General features: G+C 32.0%; 2 protein-coding genes and 1 long non-coding RNA gene across 6 annotated transcripts; all 3 read left to right on the top strand.

Annotated features, from left to right (window-relative positions):
- The first annotated feature begins 2,727 nt into the window (after nt 1–2,727).
- LOC111594407 (ATPase family AAA domain-containing protein 1) lies at nt 2,728–4,017 on the top strand. The gene is made up of 2 exons (XM_023307683.2): nt 2,728–3,007; nt 3,069–4,017. Exons 1-2 carry the CDS (start codon nt 2,826–2,828, stop codon nt 4,015–4,017), a joined length of 1,131 nt encoding a protein of 376 aa, XP_023163451.1. The 5' UTR covers nt 2,728–2,825.
- Nucleotides 4,018–5,437: 1,420 nt separating this feature from the next.
- Nucleotides 5,438–8,563, top strand: LOC111594410. The gene is made up of 3 exons (XR_002751129.2): nt 5,438–5,530; nt 5,587–5,895; nt 5,974–8,563. It is a non-coding gene; the product is annotated as an uncharacterized LOC111594410 (long non-coding RNA).
- Nucleotides 8,564–9,190: 627 nt separating this feature from the next.
- On the top strand, nt 9,191–18,644 carry LOC111594406 (myb-like protein D). 4 transcript variants are annotated; one of them, XM_023307680.2, is made up of 6 exons: nt 9,191–9,220; nt 12,745–12,942; nt 15,418–15,601; nt 16,228–16,295; nt 16,620–16,767; nt 16,825–18,644. In XM_023307680.2, coding segments are annotated over exons 1-6 (2,124 nt in total). In that variant the 5' UTR covers nt 9,191–9,218; the 3' UTR covers nt 18,349–18,644. The 4 variants fall into 4 exon arrangements, with proteins under 4 accessions (XP_023163448.2, XP_023163449.2, XP_023163446.2 ...); XM_023307681.2 differs by lacking the exon at nt 9,191–9,220 and adding an exon at nt 9,435–9,570; XM_023307678.2 differs by lacking the exon at nt 9,191–9,220 and adding an exon at nt 9,707–9,729.
- The last annotated feature ends 2,814 nt before the right edge of the window (nt 18,645–21,458 follow it).

Below are 21,458 nucleotides of genomic sequence, written 5' to 3'. Positions count from 1 at the left end.
TAATCTTGTTACCGTTTCTCTGCAAGGGGATCGGTAAACTTCGAGACAGATCCTATGAATGATTGACCTGGCCTTAAAGCTTTAAACAATACCTTTGCATTCAGAGACATACACTGTTTTGCAATCGGTTGCCCAGGTTGTCCGCAAGTCCTTTCTAGATATCGTTTAAGGCATGATATGTTTGATTTACTTTATTCCGCCGGTCAACTCTGCCGGCTTATCAAATAATAGACTATTATTGATGAAGTTATTCCGCGTTGATTCTTCTCCGCATAATTATTGCACCCTTGATGTTTGATTAATAGCATAAAAAATTATCATTCACGGTAAAATCTATACGGTTTGCATACTGACTTTAATCCTCGTTTACTTGGTTTGTCGTATTCTTTGCCAAGGTTTTTATTGCATCGATAGCTATCGCATAGTTACCATTGTGATCTCTCAAATTCGTCTCATTTTTTAAAAGTATTCCTATTTTTTCGTATGGTTGATATAAATTTTATTTTCAGCGATATTGGTAAAGCTTTCTGAGCAGACAAAAATGCATGCATATTTCATCCCCTAAGTCCAGCTTATTTATTGCTGAGTTTGTAAGGCTCAGCGTTGGTCTGACTAATTTTTGATTCTATATATGTGCTCTTATCTATTATCATATAAATAATCCTCGTTTATTTTGTATGTTCATACCTGAACCCATATATGTACCAATGTTGAAGATTCTTTTGCAAATCTCAGTAAACTCTTTCAATTTTGTACACATAGGTCTCGCTTTTTAAAAAGATTCTGTCCCCAATTTTAACTGATATGTCGTAATTGTCATTGTCCTCGAACTCAGCTCGTGGCCGTATTTCCCATCTCTGTCGTTTACTAATTTCTCATTTTCTTTTCTAAAGACTTCGACTAACCTTCCTAATGTTAATTTCTCAGGATGAATGAGTTAATTTTTTCAGTCCATGTCACTTTTCATTACTCGTTTTTGATATTTTGATTTCTTGTGTAGTGTAAGTATGTAGTCATGCTTCTATTTGTTCGACCTATCCTATAATCCACATTTGTTATCGTGAACATATTCCGTATTCAAACATTGATCTCCCGATCAGGAAGATGGTCAGTATTAACTTTTTTGTCCACTCATATTCATTTATATTTATAATATATATGCGCATTTTCCTCCTTGTAGAGAATTCAAAGAACGATTCTGCTGATAAGTCGACATAAGTCCCATTAAGTCCCGATTTCTTACTATCAGTAGGATCACCGTATAAAAACCGAAATCCTTATATAAAGTCCCACTATATACAATATGTATATATGTATATAAATGTATGCACAAGCAACAGTTCACGCAAATAGAAATTTGTTCACCATGAGCTCTCATTTCAATCTTTTGATCGAGAAATATCGAAAACTCGTGGATGGGTTTTCCATGTTCTAAATTTTAGCATTTTCATTATTATTTGTGAAAATATACTCTTGTGAAAATACTTAATATATACTAATTTCAAGCTAGTAAACCGCAAGACACAATTTTAATCATCTCATCCCCACATGTGTATATATATGAACAAAGGACTATAAGCGTGTTCATGGTCGCCGCAAAAAGTATTTGTAATCTTCCTACTAATAGTAACAATTAAAAAAGCTCTAGTCCGAGGTGCCCGACTAAAAGCAAATCTGCGCTTTGAATTATTTTCCATCTCCTAGGCAACGCGCTAATACATCCTGTTTCAAACAAGGAAAAAACAAAAATTAGCCCGATTTCGCAAAGAGGAGAGCAGAGAACTTCTCTATACCGCGTACCGCCTCTACCAACACCATCACCTCACTTCTGTGTTTCTTAACGGATTTCAATGAATATGTACATATTATATTGGAATATTTATCAGCTAAGTAGAAAATATTAACTAAATTTGAGGAAATTCTGAAAAACATATATGCACGAAGTAAATAGGCACCTATAAGTAATAATTTATGGTGTTTGCCAGGCACGTTACATACATTCTAACTAACCTATTATATCCTAATTTTCAATAGATTGAGGGTGTAAAAGTTTGCATGCTCATGGCAACCTCTTTTATGAATTTACCATATGCTTTCCTCAGAAGGATAAACCAACTCTTTAAACCCATTTAAATTGCATGCATTGCTCAGTTTTATAGACATCTGCTGCTTGATTTTGAATAATTTTCTAATAAAAATTTAAATATTTAATTATATTAGTTTATATTTTTAGAAAAATAGTAAGATTAATAATAAGACAAATTAATAAAACGTAAAAATTATAGCTAATTGCAATTTTATTTATTTAATAAAAAAAAATCCTCCTATTAACAAAAGTGTCAATAATAAAACCATTGAATTGAATATGAATTTTATATTAATGTCTATTAAACGAATATAAACAACGCAAAACGTTATGTTAATTTGAATAATCGATTTTTATCGGATGTTGTATTGCCTGTTGCAGTTATTGAAGTTTTGTTTTCGAAACTAAATAAATTAATATGAAAATGATGCAGATATTACCATCTTTTTAAAGTAATACCGATATTTTTCGAAACTTTTTAAATGCCTTACGCATTTTGCTAAGTTTCATAACATGAATTAGTTACGAAGGGAGGAAACCTAACTAAAATATTGCCCATCACTGATTTTACATTAAATTTGTTACAAACTGTTAGTGACATTAATAAGTACGTACGTATCGATATACTGAGATCGATGCGAAAAGTTTCGTGTTTATATTCTTACATCTCTATTCACTATAATTAAGCATAGGAACATTTTTTCCCTCAAACAATTATTTTATAAGTAAATAAGGCGAAATGGATCATTTTAATTTTGGGGGCTCAGAATTAACTCGTGGTCATGTTTTTCAAATGTTTCTACGAATTTCCATAGCGTCAGTAATAACATATTATTCTGTAAAATGGATGATGAACCAGTTAGACCCAACCAGTAAGAACAAGAAGAAAGCTAAGTTGCTTGCTGAAGAACAATTAAAAAGGTTTGTTTTACTTTGCAAAAAGAGAAATGCAACATGTTATTGTATATTTTTTTTTTTGTAGATTAAGCAAAGAAAATAACTTCAACGTTAATCTTCAGACGTTTACTGATTATGAGTTGATGATTGCATCACACCTTATTGTTCCAGCTGACATAACTGTTAAATGGAGCGATATAGCTGGATTAGATGCAGTTATTCAGGATCTTCGTGAATCTGTTGTTTTACCTGTGCGACATCGTGATTTGTTCAAAGAATCGAAGCTTTGGCAAGCCCCAAGAGGCGTGCTTCTCCATGGACCTCCAGGATGTGGAAAAACCTTAATTGCCAAAGCCACTGCTAAAGAAGCGGGCATGAGGTTCATCAATTTAGATGTGGCTATTTTAACTGACAAGTGGTATGGAGAGTCCCAAAAGCTCGCATCAGCAGTATTTTCGTTAGCTGCCAAAATTCAGCCATGTATTATTTTCGTTGATGAAATTGATTCCTTTCTACGCGCACGTAATTCAAATGATCATGAGGCTACGGCCATGATGAAAACCCAGTTCATGATGCTATGGGATGGGCTAAGCACCAATCCCAATTCGGCAGTAATTGTAATGGGTGCTACTAATCGCCCACAGGACCTCGACAAGGCTATACTTCGCCGAATGCCAGCTCAATTTCATATAAGTCTTCCATCCGAAGTTCAGAGAGTTCAAATTCTTAAATTAATATTAGAAACTGAAGAAGTTGATCGCAATGTCGATTTTAACCGCTTGGCTAAGCTTACAAATGGATTTTCTGGTTCAGATCTTCGAGAAATGTGCCGAAACGCTTCTGTTTATAGAATGAGGCAATTTATGCGAGCAAATGATAATACAGAAACACCTTCAACTTTAGCAAGTTCAGATACTGACAAATCATTAATTTCTATTACAATGGATGATTTGCTTAATTCTCACCTTAAAATGAAAGAGTCTAAAATGCACACTGGTAATTTGTTTTTGGAAAATCGAATTGACTTAGATTAATCATTTTTTACTGTTAAAATTATATTTTTGAAAATATAAATAACTATCAAAAATGTTAAGATTTTTCCCTTATACTAAAATTTTATGTTTAAAAAATGGTATCTTAGTTCCCATCAGAAATTTATTTTTGTATGTATATTAATAGGCTCCAGGTCTTAATTTTTATTTTAAATCTTGTAGTTTGCGTATAAAAAATATATGCATAAGACAAAATATTAGAATCGCATTATAATCATAGTTTCACTAAAAAAAATAATAAAATTATGAAACTATTTTTTTGCCCATTAAGTATATAGAACATTGATAAATGATAATGGTAATGTATTATGTATGAAATATAATATATATAAATCTGAACCCATTGAATTAAATTCAGGATACTATGATTTTGTAAAAATGTATGGAACAGACAGAAGTAAGCGTTGCAGACTTCATAAACTGTATATGTACATATATTCTTGACCAGGAGGCGAGCTGAGGCTAGACTTCACATACACGCGCATATGAAAATGTTATATTGAGATTTCAGTGAATCCATAATAAATTGGATGTTTTTTTAAGTTCATAGGCATTCATGATATGCTTAAAAATACAAGTTTAAATGTTGTAGTCGGTTGCTACCAACTGAATAATACTCATTCATGGAAATTCTAGTTTAATCCATTCAAAAATACAAATTTGGTTAACAGCAGTTAACATTGACGGTCATGGAAATAGAAAATACTACTTTTCTCAGTACAACTAAACAGCTGCATCTTTAAGGTCATCTGCAGGTCATGATGACTGGTCCAAGACTACAAAAGGACATAAGACTGTTTGAATTGAGAAGGTGGCAATTTTATATATGGTGATAAAGACACAATCTATCTTCAAATCTGAACTCCCAAAAATACCAAGGCAAGAAAACCCAACTGTTGGCAGAAATTAACAAAATATAGATACAGACACAGACTTGAAATTTAGCACACTTTATGGTTATAGTTGATGTACAATTTGTGCAACATCGGTATACATGAAAAATGCATAAATTTATACATAATTAGTTTATATTAAATTTATTTCATTCCCTACGATACTGATTTTAATATATATTATTCAATGATTACTTTTTTCACATCTAAATTGAAAGAATAGTCGTTGATACCTGCAACTGTACTCAAGTGTGTTTCGCAATTGTCGTCATCTAAAATAAAATTAATAGGATCGAATTTTATACATATTGACATATTGACAATTAGCATTGCGTTTAATCCACGGAACACACGTTTAAGGTAAAATTGCTAAAAACATGATTTTACAAAAACACATATAAGCAAAGAAACATCATATAAAAAAGTATTGCGTGGTAAGAATTATATTATTTAGAAATCCACATTAAATTTCCGTTCTGGGGTATTTGAATATTCGAAGTCTTCAGATTTAATGAACTTAAATGCTTTTTTATTTTTTTTATCTTACTAGCAAAGCGAACAAAGTCAAAGTATTAGGTAAACGATAAGCTTCTTAAAAATCGGTAATGTTCAAGTACCCTAAATAATAATCTATTGGAATAAAATATTGTTTTTGCAGGACTCTTAAAAGATGTTATTTTTGCCAGAATGATTGGCATTTAGACCAATAGGCTGTGCAAGAATATAAACTTAAAACAGAATTATATAGGATTCTGCACCTCCGTTGCTAACCAATCATTAATCAAAGCAATTAATCTACATCCAAGGGGAGCCCTACGTTCAGCTTCGGTGGTGCAAGACAATAGTTTAATATAAGAAACTGGGTAACATATGCAATCGTTGGAGCAACACAATGTCTGTTGATCACTAAAATTGGACCCTCGGCCTATGGAATCATCTGAACATACAGAAGATTTCTTTCACTCATGTATGGCCAGTGCTCAACTGATTATGGGTAATCGACCATTTTCTAGTGTAACTATGAATCGCCCATTCTTTCACATAGGTTTCATCTACATTGGACCTTTACAAATTAAATGCTCTAGAACGAGAGATTTTTAAAGGATATATAGCTCTTTTCGTGCCTATGGTAACTACAGCTTTTCATTTGGATGAAGTCAGCGACTTATCAGCAGAATCGTTCTTCTCGAAATATCTACAAGGAGACAAATGCGCACATATATTATAAATATAAATGAATGAATGTACAGAAATGTTAATACTTACCATCTTCCTGATAGGAAGATCATTATTCGATGTTCCGGAATATGTTCACGAAAACGAAAGTGGATTATAGGATGGGTCGTGTAACTTGAAACAAATAGAAGGACGACTACATATTTACACTACACAAGTGACAGGTACTGATAGCCAAAAATTAACTCATTCATCCTGAGAAATTAACATTAGGAAGTTTAGTCGAAGTCTTTAGAAAAGGAAATGAGAAATTAGTAAACTGCAGAGATGAGAAATTCGGCCACGAGCTGAGTTCGAGGACAATGACAATTACGACATATCAGTTAAAATTGGCGACAGAATCTCTTTAAATAACGAGATCTATATGTTCCAAATCTAAGAAATTTTTTGATATTTGCAAAAGAATCTTCACCGATATGTGTTCAGTAATGAAATATGCAAGAGTCAGGGTCTAAAACACCTAACCCAGAAGAATAAAGTATTAATATAAAACGGAACAACATCGCAGTCAAGTGTATGGTCCTTCAATTCAATCTACAAGGCTGCTAAACGTGTTGTGAAGAGTGTAAAGGTAAAGTGATAAATTGTTTAAAGATTTTTTCTTTAGCTTTCCAGTAGAGTAGAGTAGAGGCACAACGCGGTCAAAACAAAAAGACAATACCTCCAACAGTTCAAGCCATAGAGTAAATTAGTAACGAATTTATACATAAAGAACATAAACAAGATACTTACGGCAAACACTCAACTCAAGTTGCTAAAAAGCAATCAGATATTTATGATAGTTATGATAAGATCCGGCAGTCGTTGATAAATTGGCAGCAGAATTTGACCATAAATTTTTTAAGGAGAAAATATAAGATGACATAATGGAAACGGTCAAGACCCATTAAAAGTCCCTGATGAAAGTCGAAGTTGCCGATCACGCCTTAGAAACCGACAAAACAGCATCTAGCGAAAACAGCATAGTTCAACCAAAAACGTCCAAGGCAAAACTTAGTCAGCATAAAGATATAAAGGTTGACAGAAGAACTCAAAAAATGGAGCTCAGCAACCAAAAAATCCTTGATTATAAAAAAATATTAATATTCTTGTGAAGCATTCAGTCAATACTCACTGACTTAGAAACAAAATATGAGAAATTTTTCTCTGGCATCGATGAGATTGCTGAGCTGGGATGCAACGTCAGCTTACTCACAAGAAAACTAAACAGAAAAGTATAAGAATTGCAAAACATAAAATACGGCATTCGTTCCAGAGCAACCGAAAGTGGATCTTCCTCACTTTAATGGAAGTCCCAAAGAGTGGCTAATGTTATCAGCGTCACAAGAGAGCTGAACTACCTGAAATCATTCAAAGAAAAAGTCAAAATGGTCGTAGGCTCATTGGCCATTGGCTCGTCTGCTAACTACAACCCAGCGTGGGACCTTATAACGCCGTTAACCAACTATGGACATGGGACTGCTGAAGAACAATGATGAAGCCCGTATCCACAAGATCTTGAACTCAGCGACGGAGTGTATTTTGATCATCAAAGAAAAAGGTGAATTTAGTTATGATGCTGATCTGTTCTATTCGCTCGGATTTTGTTGCGACGTCTCTCCGTGGAAGTCATACAACTAGCAATATGTAAGGAAGACTAGAGAGATCCTTTGCTTTCATTCCTTCGATAACCTGCTGGATTTTATTGAGAAACTGTATAACTCAATAGACTCAGTGCAAAACGGTGCTGTCCATACGTCGAGTGAAGCAAAGACAACGAGCTACAAAATATGCCGTTTTTGCCAACTGGCTTGCCATGAAATAACCAGGTGTGAGAAATTTAGAGCTGAACTTGTTAAAAAGTGCAAGGAGATTGTGAATAAAATCGCGCTATGTTATAAGTGTCTATCCATTGCATTAAAGACGACATGCAATCAATGCGTCAAATCACACAACAATTTGCTTGGGTGCAAAAGAAAAAGTAACCGTCAGCACAAATTGTCTAAAAGAAAAAAGCGCTAGATACATTGCTGGTGACTGCGCTAATTAAAAATTTATATTAGAATTAAGTGTGGAAAAGACTCGCAGTTCAATAAGGAAATTCAAGTAAAAAGCATTCATTAAAAGAGTAAATTGCTAATTTGTATTTCGATTTCGTTTGAAATAATAAATATTAACAATATGAAAACACTTCAAAAACCTACAAAATTTAACAAACAACGTTGGTAACCAGGCGAGAGCTATCGATGCAATAAAAACCTTGGTAAACAAGTCAGAATGGTCTAGTCGGAGTGTCCGACTAGCAGATACCCTGTTCAAAATCCTATGTGTTTATTTTAATATTTTAAATAATTGTATCGAGTATTAAAAAACATAAAAACCGAGATTCAAACCAACGTTGCCTACGCGCATCAGCTCTACTCAACTCAACTCAACTACTTAATAATTAAAATATAAAAATGAAAAAAAATCCCTTCGCCGCTTGTTTTCGAGCCTAGTACTTGTGGGTAACGAGCGCCGCCTCTACCAACACCGCCAATGCACTGTACTGCTTATGCAACTTCAGTTGCAGGTGATAATTTAATCGCAATTTCGATTCTTCGAATAGAAAAGAAGCACGCATTTCATTGCATGTTTGCAAATTGACCAAACATTTTGTTTAATGCCTTTTTTACTTAATGGATTTTAATGAAATTGCCAGCATATGATCTACATGTTCTATTGGATTAGTAGAAATGCAAGCACCTTTAGTTATAGTTCTAACTGAACTTAAATTTTAAGAATTCAAAATCATATTTTAATATTTAACTTGGAGGCTCTTAAGCTCTTAAGACATGTGAGATATAATTTAATAACTGCATTTTGATTAAATTCTTAATCGATAACATTAAAATGGGTATAGTTATCGAATATTTGAAACAAACTTGATATGCACGTGCTATACACGGACCTCCAAAACCTCAAATCTCTAGAGACAGATCGACGCATTCACATATACAGACATTTTCGCTAAATCAGTATATTATAATCAACATATGCGGGTTTTACTTTTTATTTGCAAAATAGTTAAACTAAATGTATTTATTATTTTATAACAATTAAATATTAAAAATCAAACTTAAAATTAAAGAATTTTTTAACAGCCCTTAAAACTGAAAATATATCGCCACAAACAATATTTCCTAAACTTTAATTTAATCAATTGAAAAACAAAAATTATTTTATTAAATTCTTGACATACTTTACTATATACCCTCGTTCATTCTTTATAACAAAAAAGCTTTCCTGCTTCTGTGAGTTCTGCAAAGAAAAAGTTTATTTAGTGTTCGACTTTAACTCGGTGCTTTAGCAAAAGAAAGAGCTTAATTCAACGTGTTGAGATCATCATTACCTATTATTATTGAAAGAATCTAAAAGTATTATCTAGGTAATTTCGAGCATACAAATTATGATAAATATGTATTCGAATTGCACCTGTTGCAGTTCAATTTAATTATTGAGACATTTTTTTTTGTTTGATCTTATCACTGTTAACTGAAATGTAGTGTGTGTGTTGGTACACACATATACCGCTGTGTATGCAAAAGTATATACACGTACATATACATCGATAAATCTACATATGTAGGTACATATATGAATGCGAATTAGAATTTGGTTAAAATTGTGAATGTGTTAAATGTATGTAAATATATACATATATATGAATTTATATATGCAGTCTGGGCTTTAAGCTTGCATAAACAACTTGCATACCTAAATATGTGTGTATATTTACAGATTATACAATATGGACATACAAATAATACATTTTTATTTTCAGAAATGATCGAAGTGTTTAGAAATCAAGTACACAAATACCAAAGGTGTTATCTTCGATATGCATATCTATTTACCGTATCATCGGTGTATACATATGTACATATGTTTAATGCTATTTTTAACCATATTTATGTACATACATACTTATGTATGTAAGTTAGAGCAACAAGTTGGGAAGATAAATTATCTTTTCCAATTTATTTGTGTTTGCCTTGACTTTTTTTCTATTCGGGAGATGCATTTCCTGTATTTATAAAGAAGTTCAAATACATAATTAGTTTCGTATGTACAATATAAAAAAGCTAGATACATTTTCCGTATAATATACGTACACATATAGTTAGTAACCTATTTATGTATGTATGTAATGGAATATCGAACAGGTTGTTCAGTATTGATTTCAGATAACGCTTATGTAAATCAATACATTTCAAATCAGTGTATGTATGTATGACCATAAATGTATGTATGTACATAAGGGCTTAAAGGGTAAGGCTGAAGTGTCAACGACTATCTGATTTTATTCCTACTTGTTCGCGTGAATATATTCTAGAGATATATTAATATAGTGAAAATAAACTTTCAAATTCATATTTTTATTATCAGAGTGTGTATGGGTGAAATTCTACGCAGACTCGCAATTTCAAATTTTTTATAATTTGTATCATTTTTATAACGCTTACGTAACGAATCGCGTAAAGTGGAAGGCGTAAGATGGAAAACATATTCGTGCTATCTGACATCTAATAGCTCAACTTGAAAATAAATAACTTCATTGAAAAAGAGAATGCTTTGGAAGTATCCAATAAGAAGTAACCAGAATTATGCACAGAGTCACGAAAGAGTTATGGAAAGCGGTCTGTTAACTTGACAGTGTGACGTCATTCGGAAATAAGTGCGCGCGCGTTGAGTTTTGTTTGAAAATACAGCAACTTTGACATTTTATCGTTCCTCATGCGAGTACACGAAATAAAAACGGAAAATGCTTTTAATAAATGGTTATATTTAGATTCTTAAAATTCTTTAAACTAAGAATCTTAAGCTCTCCTTGATTTTTTAATCAATGCACACGTTGAATTTTTGGTACACTACATATGAATGGGTAGGTACACTACATATTCGTCAAACTTCAGATGGGATAATAAAGCACAAAAATAGAAAAGGTGGTGTTACAACTTATCTTTTAGTCAACATTAAAAGTAACGGAATTATTCTCTGCTTCGTCCTATTTTAAATGTTTAGTTTTAATATGATAGAAAATATAAATATTATTTGGAAGTCCTCAATGGGTCAATTATTCCTTTTAGTACCTACGCAAAGATTACTATTATTTCAAAAGTCGACATCGCCAAAAAGGCGGACAAATGGGGTGGGCTTATAGCTTTTAAATTCAGGAACATTGAAATGAATTTTTCCAAGGGATTATGGTCATTCTTATTCCCACTTCATGAGAACGATTTACTCGTACTACATTAATTTTATGGCGAACATTAATAGATAGGTTGGCAAGGAAAGCGTACGCGTCCTGAAGATTTTAATATATAAAAAAAACATTAAACTAATGCCATCAATTACGTTTAAATGTCTGTATTATTAAAGATTTAAATTCTAGCCAATTTAATTTAATTTTCGGAAAAAAATAAAACAAAATCCAACTGACCAATGGTGAAGAAGGGTGAGACTCGGTATCGTGACAACGCGCTTAATTTTTTCGCAAGTTACATACAATTGCAAATTTCTAGTGCGAAATATAACAGCATATTTACTATACACTATATTCATTCCTGATTTTGCACCGTGTGATTTTAGGCATTGATATATAATATGTCGATCTATTGTGACTCCTTAGATTCAATAGCGTCTTAAGTCATGGCATTTACGTTTCATAATATATAGTAAGTCCCGACTTATCACGCCATTAGTAAATACATTTCTAAAATCTTCAACAGTTTATAAAATAAGGTTACCAGCGAGTATATATTCCAAATTTCAAGTCAATGGAGGCGAAATGTTTTACGTTCATATTGTTTAACGGACATTATACAAAATCAATGTCACGTCCTCTCGGAAACGAGTAAAAACATTTGCGTTGATTTCACTGAATTAAAATTTAAATATGGCTTGTATATTTTATTATTGTTCTTGAAACGTTTAAATTAATTTATTGAAAGATATTTTTTAATAAATTTGCAAACACTGAAATTTGTACGAAATGTGCTTCTGTTAAAATTATTTAACAGGCAGACCCCATAAAGTTCATATGTTCTTGTTCATGACGACGAGCTGAGTCGATTTAGCCATGAAAAGCTGGACTCGATTTTTTTTACTGTGCACGCGCATAACAATTTACATTCAAATAATCGATAACTATTTTCAGCTTTTCGAAATAAAATTATTAATTTATATTTCGAAAAGCTTAAGAGCTAGAGTCTGCAAATTTTGTATTTAGTTGTATGTATATTTTATACAACTTTGATTCTTGTTATAATGTGGATACCGACTCCAAGTTTCCTTAAATTCATTAAATTAAAGTTCAATAGTCTGCTAATTTAGTTTGTATTTGCCTCTGATCGAGCAAGCAGTGGAGTGGCGGTGTTGGTAAAGACGGAGCGCGTCGTCGTGACGTCATGAGTACAACTCTTGAGCACGACGATTTCATTTTTGATTTATTTTACAAACATTGAGTATATTTAAAACGCATATCTGTTGTGGCTTAGGGTATCTCGTAGTCGGGCATCTCCGATTCAAACTTTCTTACGTGTTTCTTTTAATATTTAAGGATGATGCAATCAAACAATGGGTTTAGACCAAACAGTGAAAGATCCTCTAGTAGAATCTCAATATATAACTATCCAGAACATTTGAATCCATTTACCGAAGAAGACAATCACAAGCGTTTGCGATTTTGGAACTTTTCAAAATCTAATGATAATTCAAAACGAAGAAGTTTTTCATTTGGAAATTTACGAGATGTGTGGTAAGTATTAAGTTAGATAAATTAGATTTACATAAATTAATATAATATACTTTAATACCGTTGAAAATGGGAAATCAAATTATAATGGTTTTGTGCAAATGTATGTAACAGATAGATAGAGGCGTGGCGGACATCATAAAGTATATATATACTTGATTAGGATGACAAGCTGTGTCGATTTATCCGATCCCAGAACCTATAAAAGCTATAGACTACAGTTTTTTTTGTTGGATCAGATCAGATCAGGTTTGTTTCAATTATTATTATCAATTTAAAAGTCTATCAAAATTTAGTTATTAGGTTATACATGCATCATGCATATTTTACACATTTTTGTTACATTTTGGATACTTGGATACGTCCTTCTGACGGTATTAAATAAAACGTTTGGTCAATTGGCAAAAGCATTCATTTAAGTGTGTACATTCTTTTCTATTCGGAATTGCGATTGAATTGTGTTTAAATTGTCAGTTGCCATTTCAGTTTAGATTTGCAACTGTTCGCTCAAGCAGTGAATTTAAAGTGTTGGATTTGCTGAGTTTAACTCCAGGCGAAAACGGGCTATTTTGTTTGTTTTTTACCTTGCCTAGGAGACGTTGGTTTGATTCCTGGTGTCGCAATGTCAGGTTTTCTGTATTTTTTTAGGACAAACATATTTATAAGTTGGTGCTAGAAAAAACCAACGGACAATAGTTAAATACGCACTGCGCACGGAGTTTAGCTATCTCCTAGTCGGGCCCAACTTCTTATTATGTAGTTTCTCGGTTGCCAAGAGATTTAATATGTAATTTTCTGAAATGAATAATCAGTTATTGAATCATATTTTGATACTTCTCATTATTTTCAAAAAACTTGTGCGATAATATTATGCTCTAACGTTTTACCTACAACAAAGATCATTAAATAATTAATAATATAGATAAGTCGCTAATTAAAGAGCACACTAAGCGCCGGCGGTGTTTATTCATAACAAAAAAGGTCTACTCTCACTCAAAACACACGCACTTTACACATACTTTTCACCAAAAACATATTCCCATGTCATCATTAATGTTTGCATTCTGATCAATTTTCAATGGAATATGGAATATGTAGGTCATATGCTCAAAATTTCATTGAAATCTGTAACACAGTACACAGTAACACAGAAGTTATTATATAAAATATAAAATTATATAAGCTCGTGGCAAGCAGCGCCAAGCGTACTCATTTTTTTATAAATGAGCACATATGCATTCAAATGCATGAATTTTCTTTCCTAAGAGTCACAACTGTGATTAATTTCTATATATGCTACTTTAGTTTACATTTCCTACTTGCCGTTAGAGCAGAAAAGCGGTAGATGTGAAGCGAATTGCTGATAAAGATGTGGGTTCAATTCCTGGTAACGTCGTTTTTCGAGTATTTTTGTTGCGGTGGAATTATTAGTTTTAGTCACCAATTAATATGTTTTCATAGCTACATAAATATAGGCGTGTATATACAAGTTGGAGTGCGTGTACTTTGTTTTCAAGCAACAGTGTATAAGAAAACTCTAGCCTAATACCAGTCCGATCTGTTTTTTTAAATATTTTCTGTAGCTTGTATCGAGTATTCAAAAAAAAAAAAAACAAATAAAAATCGACATTACGACACCAAGATTCGAACACATATTGTTTACGCAACTCAGCTTTACCAACACCGCCACTTCATAATTAAAAAACAAAAAAATCAATAAAAATGTCCCTTCACCGCCATGTTCGAACCCAGAAATGATCGCTTACGAGAGTTGATCTACCAACACCGCCACTGCACTACACTGCAGAAGTTGCAAATTTGAAGTTAAGTAGCAACTGATTATTCAGCAGACGCCTTCACATAATGAGCCCATTTCCAACTGAACTTAAATTGAAAGAATTTGAGAAAATTTAGAGCCGGTAAAATATACATAGAACAAAATACAAAATAGGGCTCTTAAGACGTACAAGATATAATTTATTAACAGCATTTAGATCATGTTTTTATTCGGTAACAATTAAATGGAAATAGTTATCAAATTTTTTATACAAACTTGATATACGCGTGCTGTACACGGACCTACAAAAAAAAAATTTCTAGCTCTTATAGATGCTCGGATTTTTCGTCCTGATCAAGGATATCTATACTTTATGGGGTCTGCCACGCCTCCTTCTGCCTGTTACATACATTTGCACCAAACCATTATACCCTGATTTCCCATTTTCAATATCTCTTAATATCTTAATATCTCAAAATGTTTCTTACATGTTTTATAACTGATTTAATCTTGACCCCTCTTTTTATTAACTCCATTGGGATGAGGATACCTAAATTAGGCGGTCAATATTCTGTTTTTGAACGCTAACAAACATTGAACATGAATAAGCACTAATTTGGAGCTCTTGTTACATACAACTTAACAAACAATTAAATTAAAATATTTCGAATAATAAACCTACTAACTTTAACTTTTTTTAGGACTTTTCGGTCATTTAACTTAAAAAAGAAATCATCAACTTTGGGTATACAAAAAACTTCTGAAAGTCCCCCAGTTCTTCGGAGGAATTTCGATTCAACTACGCCGTATTTACATTCAGAACAAAATGCCAACCAAAGAAGACATGTAATGAGATCTTTACAGAATGTTAGCGTTCCTATCGGGGTAAGTATTTCTATACTTTGAAAATTCAACAATCTGATTATTCCGATCTTTTTTCGTATTCAATCACGCTTCAGTAGATTTCTAAACTGTATTTCCCCATATATTTTTATCATTTCTCCTATCGTCTCCTCTGCAAATTTTTGTATTAGCCTATTATACATAAATACTATAAAGTACTCATACAATATTCACCCCTGGTAATATTTCTAGTTGTCGCCACAATGAGGCTAAACCTTTTTAATTTAGAACCGCAGGGAACCAATACAAGTTCTTTAGTATAATTCTGTTTGTTTATAGGGTCTCCGCAACATAAATTCAATTAGGATAATATACTAGAAATTTATACTTAACAGACTGTATAAATTTCTAGTCTTTGTCTTAGTCTTTGCTTTACATGATCTAAACAGGGAAGGCAATCTTCGTTTACATTCATACTCTAGGCTTCTTCTGCTTCAGCTGTAGAATATATTTAGGGATTAAAACTTTTCACAAATATTGTAATAATTAAATTTATATTTATTACTTAAATTTAATTTTAAATTATTTCCAGTCATTCAAAATATATAATTATTTGCTTTTTAAATATTATTCATAATTAATCGTTTTTTTTTTTAATATTTTAATAGTTGACAATGGGCAAAGCTGATTTCGATAGATGTTCAACGCCACAGCCTCAAAGATATGCAACGATAAGGTAATATGATTGTAACTCTCTTCAAAGAGTATATTAATTCTTCATTACGATCAAAAATCTAGTCATAAAATATACATAAGTATCTAATGCTCTGTTAACTCTAACAAACTTACGTTGGTCTTGTTAAGATAAATTCATCATATCAACTTAATTATATGTTTATTTCAACATCTTTAAGCCTGTGGCCTTTAACTGAGTCAATAAGTCCGAATTCGAAACACAGTGTGTTAGTCAGTAAAAAAATATATTTAGATCATAAATAAAACATAGTATTGAGCGTTGTATAAATATTTAAATTTTGCTTATGTTTTTTTTTCATTTAAGATCTTCGTATTCTAGTCTATCAAGCACAAATCCATTTGAAAGTGAAATTGAATCTGACGTAAATAATATTGAGAGTTCGACACTTGGTCTTCGTACAAAAACTTATCGCAAAAAGAGGAGAGCCCCTTCAGTTCCTACTAAAATTATGGTAAATTGATATATAAATGTGTTTTTAATAAAAAAAAAAATAACAAAATTATTTCAGGTCACGGAGCCGCAAACTGATCCCGTAAAAGAAAATTCAGTAGACTCCAGACATAATGTTGACGATTTAGATATTAAGTCACTTACCACCGAAATAGAACGATTTGTAAATCATAGTAATGAAACTTCAGATAATCATATATCAGCATTGGAATCAACTAAGGATTACGAAAAACAACCTACTACTCCAGGAGAAACTTTGTTATTAATTACCGAAAACTCCAATAGAATTATACCCACTGCACCAAACAGAAAAAACTTATCAGTTAAAGCTAGGTTAAATACCAAGTCCGACATTTCTACTCAAGAAGAAAGTTTGGATGCAAGAGAAGATAATTTGAAAGAAACGAATGCATCAAGTAGAAAACTGCCAGGAGTCGATGATAACTTATGGAGCACCCCCAACTACAATATATTAACTGAAAAACAAAATTTGGTTGTAAGAGAAGACAGCGCAAATGAAGTTTTCTCAAATAAAGAAAATTTGACTGCAGAAGCTAACTTTTTAAGAAAACCAAAACCCAATTCTCATACTACGACGCTAGAACACATTTTGGATGCAAGAAAAGATGACTCTAAATTAAGTTCTTTATCAAATAATGAATATTCTGTTGTGGAAGTCGGTCAAACCACCAATAATAATATATCTACTCATACACATATTGTGGAGTCGACAAATAGGAATTCGGAAGAATTTACAACATCGAGCAGAGAGAGTTCGCAAGTAGATGCATGTGAAACATCTTCTAATAATATATTAACCCGTTTGGGGAAAGAAGAAAATTTGGAAGCGAAAGTAGAAAATTCTATAAAATTTACTGGTCCAACTAGAGGACAAACTACAGTAGATGTTAGCCCCTCAACACTCCTTAACAACAATTATAATATATATAATGAAGAAAATTTTTTTAAGACAAAAAAAGCAGATAATTCTAAGGATAATGCATCACAAGTCAGAGAACATTTAACAATCGACGAACAGATCAATAAGGAAATTATATTCGACATAGTAACGACAGACTCAATCCCAACAACAAAAAGTAATCAGCAAAATTATAGTTGTTTGGAACAAGAAAAATTTGAAAATAATAACTCTCAAAATCCATTAACTATTTATGAAAGTTCCAAGAGTAACATCGATTGTTCACAAGAATCGGCTAAACCTACCAAAGCTAAATCGGTGAAGGAGATAATTGATTCTATAAATCGTAGCCAGCGATTACTCAAAGAAAGCGCAGCTAAGGGTACTATCCAATATTCAACGGCATTATATTCTACAACTAGTGTATCACCAAATAATAATCATAATAAAAGGGAGGTAGTTGAGAATGATAATTTGGACAGTTCTTCCTGTGAGAATCATTTAGATATGAATGAACAAAATTTTAAAAAAAATAAAATAGATAAGATTGTTTTCCAATTTAGAGAGTCCTCGCCGACAGCGTCCAACTTGGATTGGAATCCTGTGCCAAAACCAAAGAGGATTAATAGTAATTTATTAAGTAAAGATATAAATGAACTATAATGATACTCGTTCTTACTATGTATTGTTCACAGTCGAACGTAAGAACTCAGAACAAGTGTATATTTAAATTATAATATTAATACAGTTCTGGTTCCTGTTATACTTTATATATATACAGCTGGAAGATGAGCTAGTCATGGTACCATTGATTTCAATATGTTTTTAATATAAACAAGAACACATGAAATGAAAAACATCAGAAAATCAAAATTACGTTTTGTGCAATATACCGTTTGTCAAGAAACTTTTTACACACTGAACAAAAAATACAATTTTTGACACAAGATGCAAAATTAATGGCCTTTAATTCAAATTAATGAAATTTATTTAATGGTAAATTGTTTAATAATATTTATTGATTTAAATTATAAGAAAAATAACAAAACTAAAAATGTATAACAAAACAAACAACATAAACTAAATTTACTTATTTCTTAAGCTGTTAAGAAACTGTTTACATAAAACACTTTGATTGTTCTTAACTTAAAATAGAGAGCAAATCAGGCTAATTTTAATATTCAGCATGACCCGGATCACTTAATACGTGCTGGAGGCGTTGTCTAATGGAATGGACGAACTCCATTAAGTATTCAACAGGGAACATTTATCACAGCTTTTAGCTGTGCGGTTCTTTGGATCGAGACTCTGGGGTGGTGTATTTATGACCTTGCCGTACATTAATATCCCTATGCATCTTTTATACATCTTTACAATTTAGAGGAACTATAAAATCTAGTTCTCCGACTCCTCGCCTAAAGATGCACCCCCAAACCGCAACGGAGAGCTTTCCAAATTTCACTATTGGAATGATGTTTTTGCTTTCCAATGCAGTTAATGACTTGTACAATACTCTGGATGTTCACAGCAAAATTAAAGCCCTTTTCTACATTTACCAATGAAAGAAGCGGTTTCTTTCGTGCAATTCTTGAAGAGTTCATATGCAGTAGGATGGCATGGCGTCCTGTTCAATATGACACATCTTAAAGCTTTAATAAAAGTTGCTTTAGTTGCTGTTTATTTTGTTATACATTTTTAGTTTTGCTCTCTTTTTTATAATATTATTCAAAACATATTATTAAACTATAATACATTAAAATATTTTCATTAATTTTAATAAAAGGCCATTCATTTTGCACCTAAAATCAAAATTGTATTTTTTCAGTGTTTCTTGACAAAATATACATATATTTACATACCTAGCTTTCAGCATGCAATTTTTTAAATTGTTCTTAAAAATATAATATATTTATATGCTGGAATGATTAGTCTATATAATAGTCTATCTAAATTGTTATTATAATTAAAGAGTAAGCAATAATAATTGATGCAAAGAAACGATTAAATTAACATTAACCTGCTTAAAGCATATTTAACTAAAAGTATACAAGTGAGTGCTTATTTTAAGGGCCAGTGGTTTTCATAGTTCCATGCCATCTGAATTAAACACCAAAAATGGATTACAACAAGCAACTCCTAAACTTGAAAATAGTTGCAAGATGATTATTAATCTAGCTAAATTTTAAATTTCGGTTGAATCCTCGGATCCACCCTCGTGTTCCTATTTTGATTCTTCGGTTTTTTTAACTAATAACTAACCGAAAATGCAAGTGACTGTAGCTTGAATCAAAATCTAAAAAAAAATCAGATGACAAAGATGGCAGATCATGTCCAAAGTTGCCACATTTACATCGACTATCGGGATTGTAACTGAGTTATCGGCTGGAGATCCGAATCGTATAAAGCAGTACAATGTCCAATAATTCTTTCGGCACTTGAGGATTGATTGATGGATTATTTCGAAGGTGTAATAGTTCGTCACCGACTCGTAAGTGTCCAATCTCCACCACTTTCCGATCAGTTGTTACTAAAAATATGATATATATGCATATACAAAAACAACTATTCATTGTGGAACTTGGCTGGAACACCGAATATGCGGATAGATGGGTACCAAAAATTACATGAGCATTTTAAATATTGGTGGCATATTAATTTTGTATTTCTTTTTTTACGTCTCCCTTTTACTATTGGTCTACTCCCAAATAATATATCAATAGTATTTTATTAATTAAAAAATCTCTAGTCCGAAGGTGACCGACTAGGTGATATGCTAAACCCAGCACGCTGTGTGTTTTTGAATATTTTTCATTGCATTAAACAGAAGAAAAAGTTTCATTAAGATTCGAACCATAAGGAGTCGAACCAACATCCTCTAAACAATGCGCATTACCTCTACCAACAAAGTCACTTCAACCAGAAAAAGAAAGCCCGACGTCGTCTGTCGTTTAACTCAGAATTCCTGGGTAATGTGCACTGTCACTTAACTTTTTGCCAGAAAGTTGGAAATCCATACTAAAGTAGCAGAAGAAAAGTTGAAGACATCGCAATCGCACATAGATGCACATTTTGCTTTTAATTTCTGCGATACTTAACAGATTTCAAATGTTAATTATCTGGTCTTCACATTCTGCTTAAACTAAACTAAAAAAATGAAAGTTTTTTCGTGTTTCCGATATGTTTTTAGCTCACATCAAACGGCATATTAAATAAAATGAAAAAAAACCATCATCGTCGCTGGACATAGCTCCCATTTATTTTCTACCACACGAATCACCGCTACCATTGGTGCATTCTCATTATTAACATATCAAGTGGCAAATCCTTAAGAAACAGCTGTGCACATGATTTTGCCCATTGACCAGACATTTTGCTCAATAACTTCTGTGTTACTTTCGATTTCAATGTTCAGTATTTTATCTACATATATTGGAGTACTTATCTTAGTAAAATGAAATCTTTTCCACATATTAGCAATTGAAATTCATTATACATTTATATACGTTTTAACAAAGTTCTGATTTCTCACTTAGGGTATAAAAATACTTATCCACGACATAATCATTGCTTAAATCACATCCGATTTAAACTTTCATCTTCTTTCATCTAAATCAAAAATGGAAAGATAGCCACAACCATTTTATTAATTTTCAGTGAAATTAAGTCTTTATTAAGTGTCATAAAGTGTAAAAGTTAAATTAAGTACCATCTAAAATTTAATATAAGTACATATGTTGGAATAAACTAAGGTGTCTGTGAAAAATAAAAAATTT

This window comes from Drosophila hydei, unplaced genomic scaffold (genome assembly GCF_003285905.1).
Source record: "Drosophila hydei strain 15085-1641.00,03,60 unplaced genomic scaffold, DhydRS2 tig00000149-arrow-pilon, whole genome shotgun sequence".
Classification (NCBI taxonomy): Eukaryota; Metazoa; Arthropoda; class Insecta; order Diptera; family Drosophilidae; genus Drosophila; species Drosophila hydei.
This window is presented reverse-complemented; position numbering and strand designations above follow the sequence as displayed.

Excerpts from the sequence above, each read along its gene's own strand:
- LOC111594407 (XM_023307683.2), top strand. The coding sequence starts at position 2,826 with ATGGATCATTTTAATTTTGGGGGCTCAGAATTAACTCGTGGTCATGTT. Across the intron at positions 3,008-3,068 it reads GCTGAAGAACAATTAAAAAG|ATTAAGCAAAGAAAATAACT; the intron begins GTTTGTTTTACT and ends TTTTTTTTGTAG.
- LOC111594406 (XM_023307678.2), top strand. Across the intron at positions 15,602-16,227 it reads ATGTTAGCGTTCCTATCGGG|TTGACAATGGGCAAAGCTGA; the intron begins GTAAGTATTTCT and ends ATATTTTAATAG. Across the intron at positions 16,296-16,619 it reads CAAAGATATGCAACGATAAG|ATCTTCGTATTCTAGTCTAT; the intron begins GTAATATGATTG and ends TTTTCATTTAAG.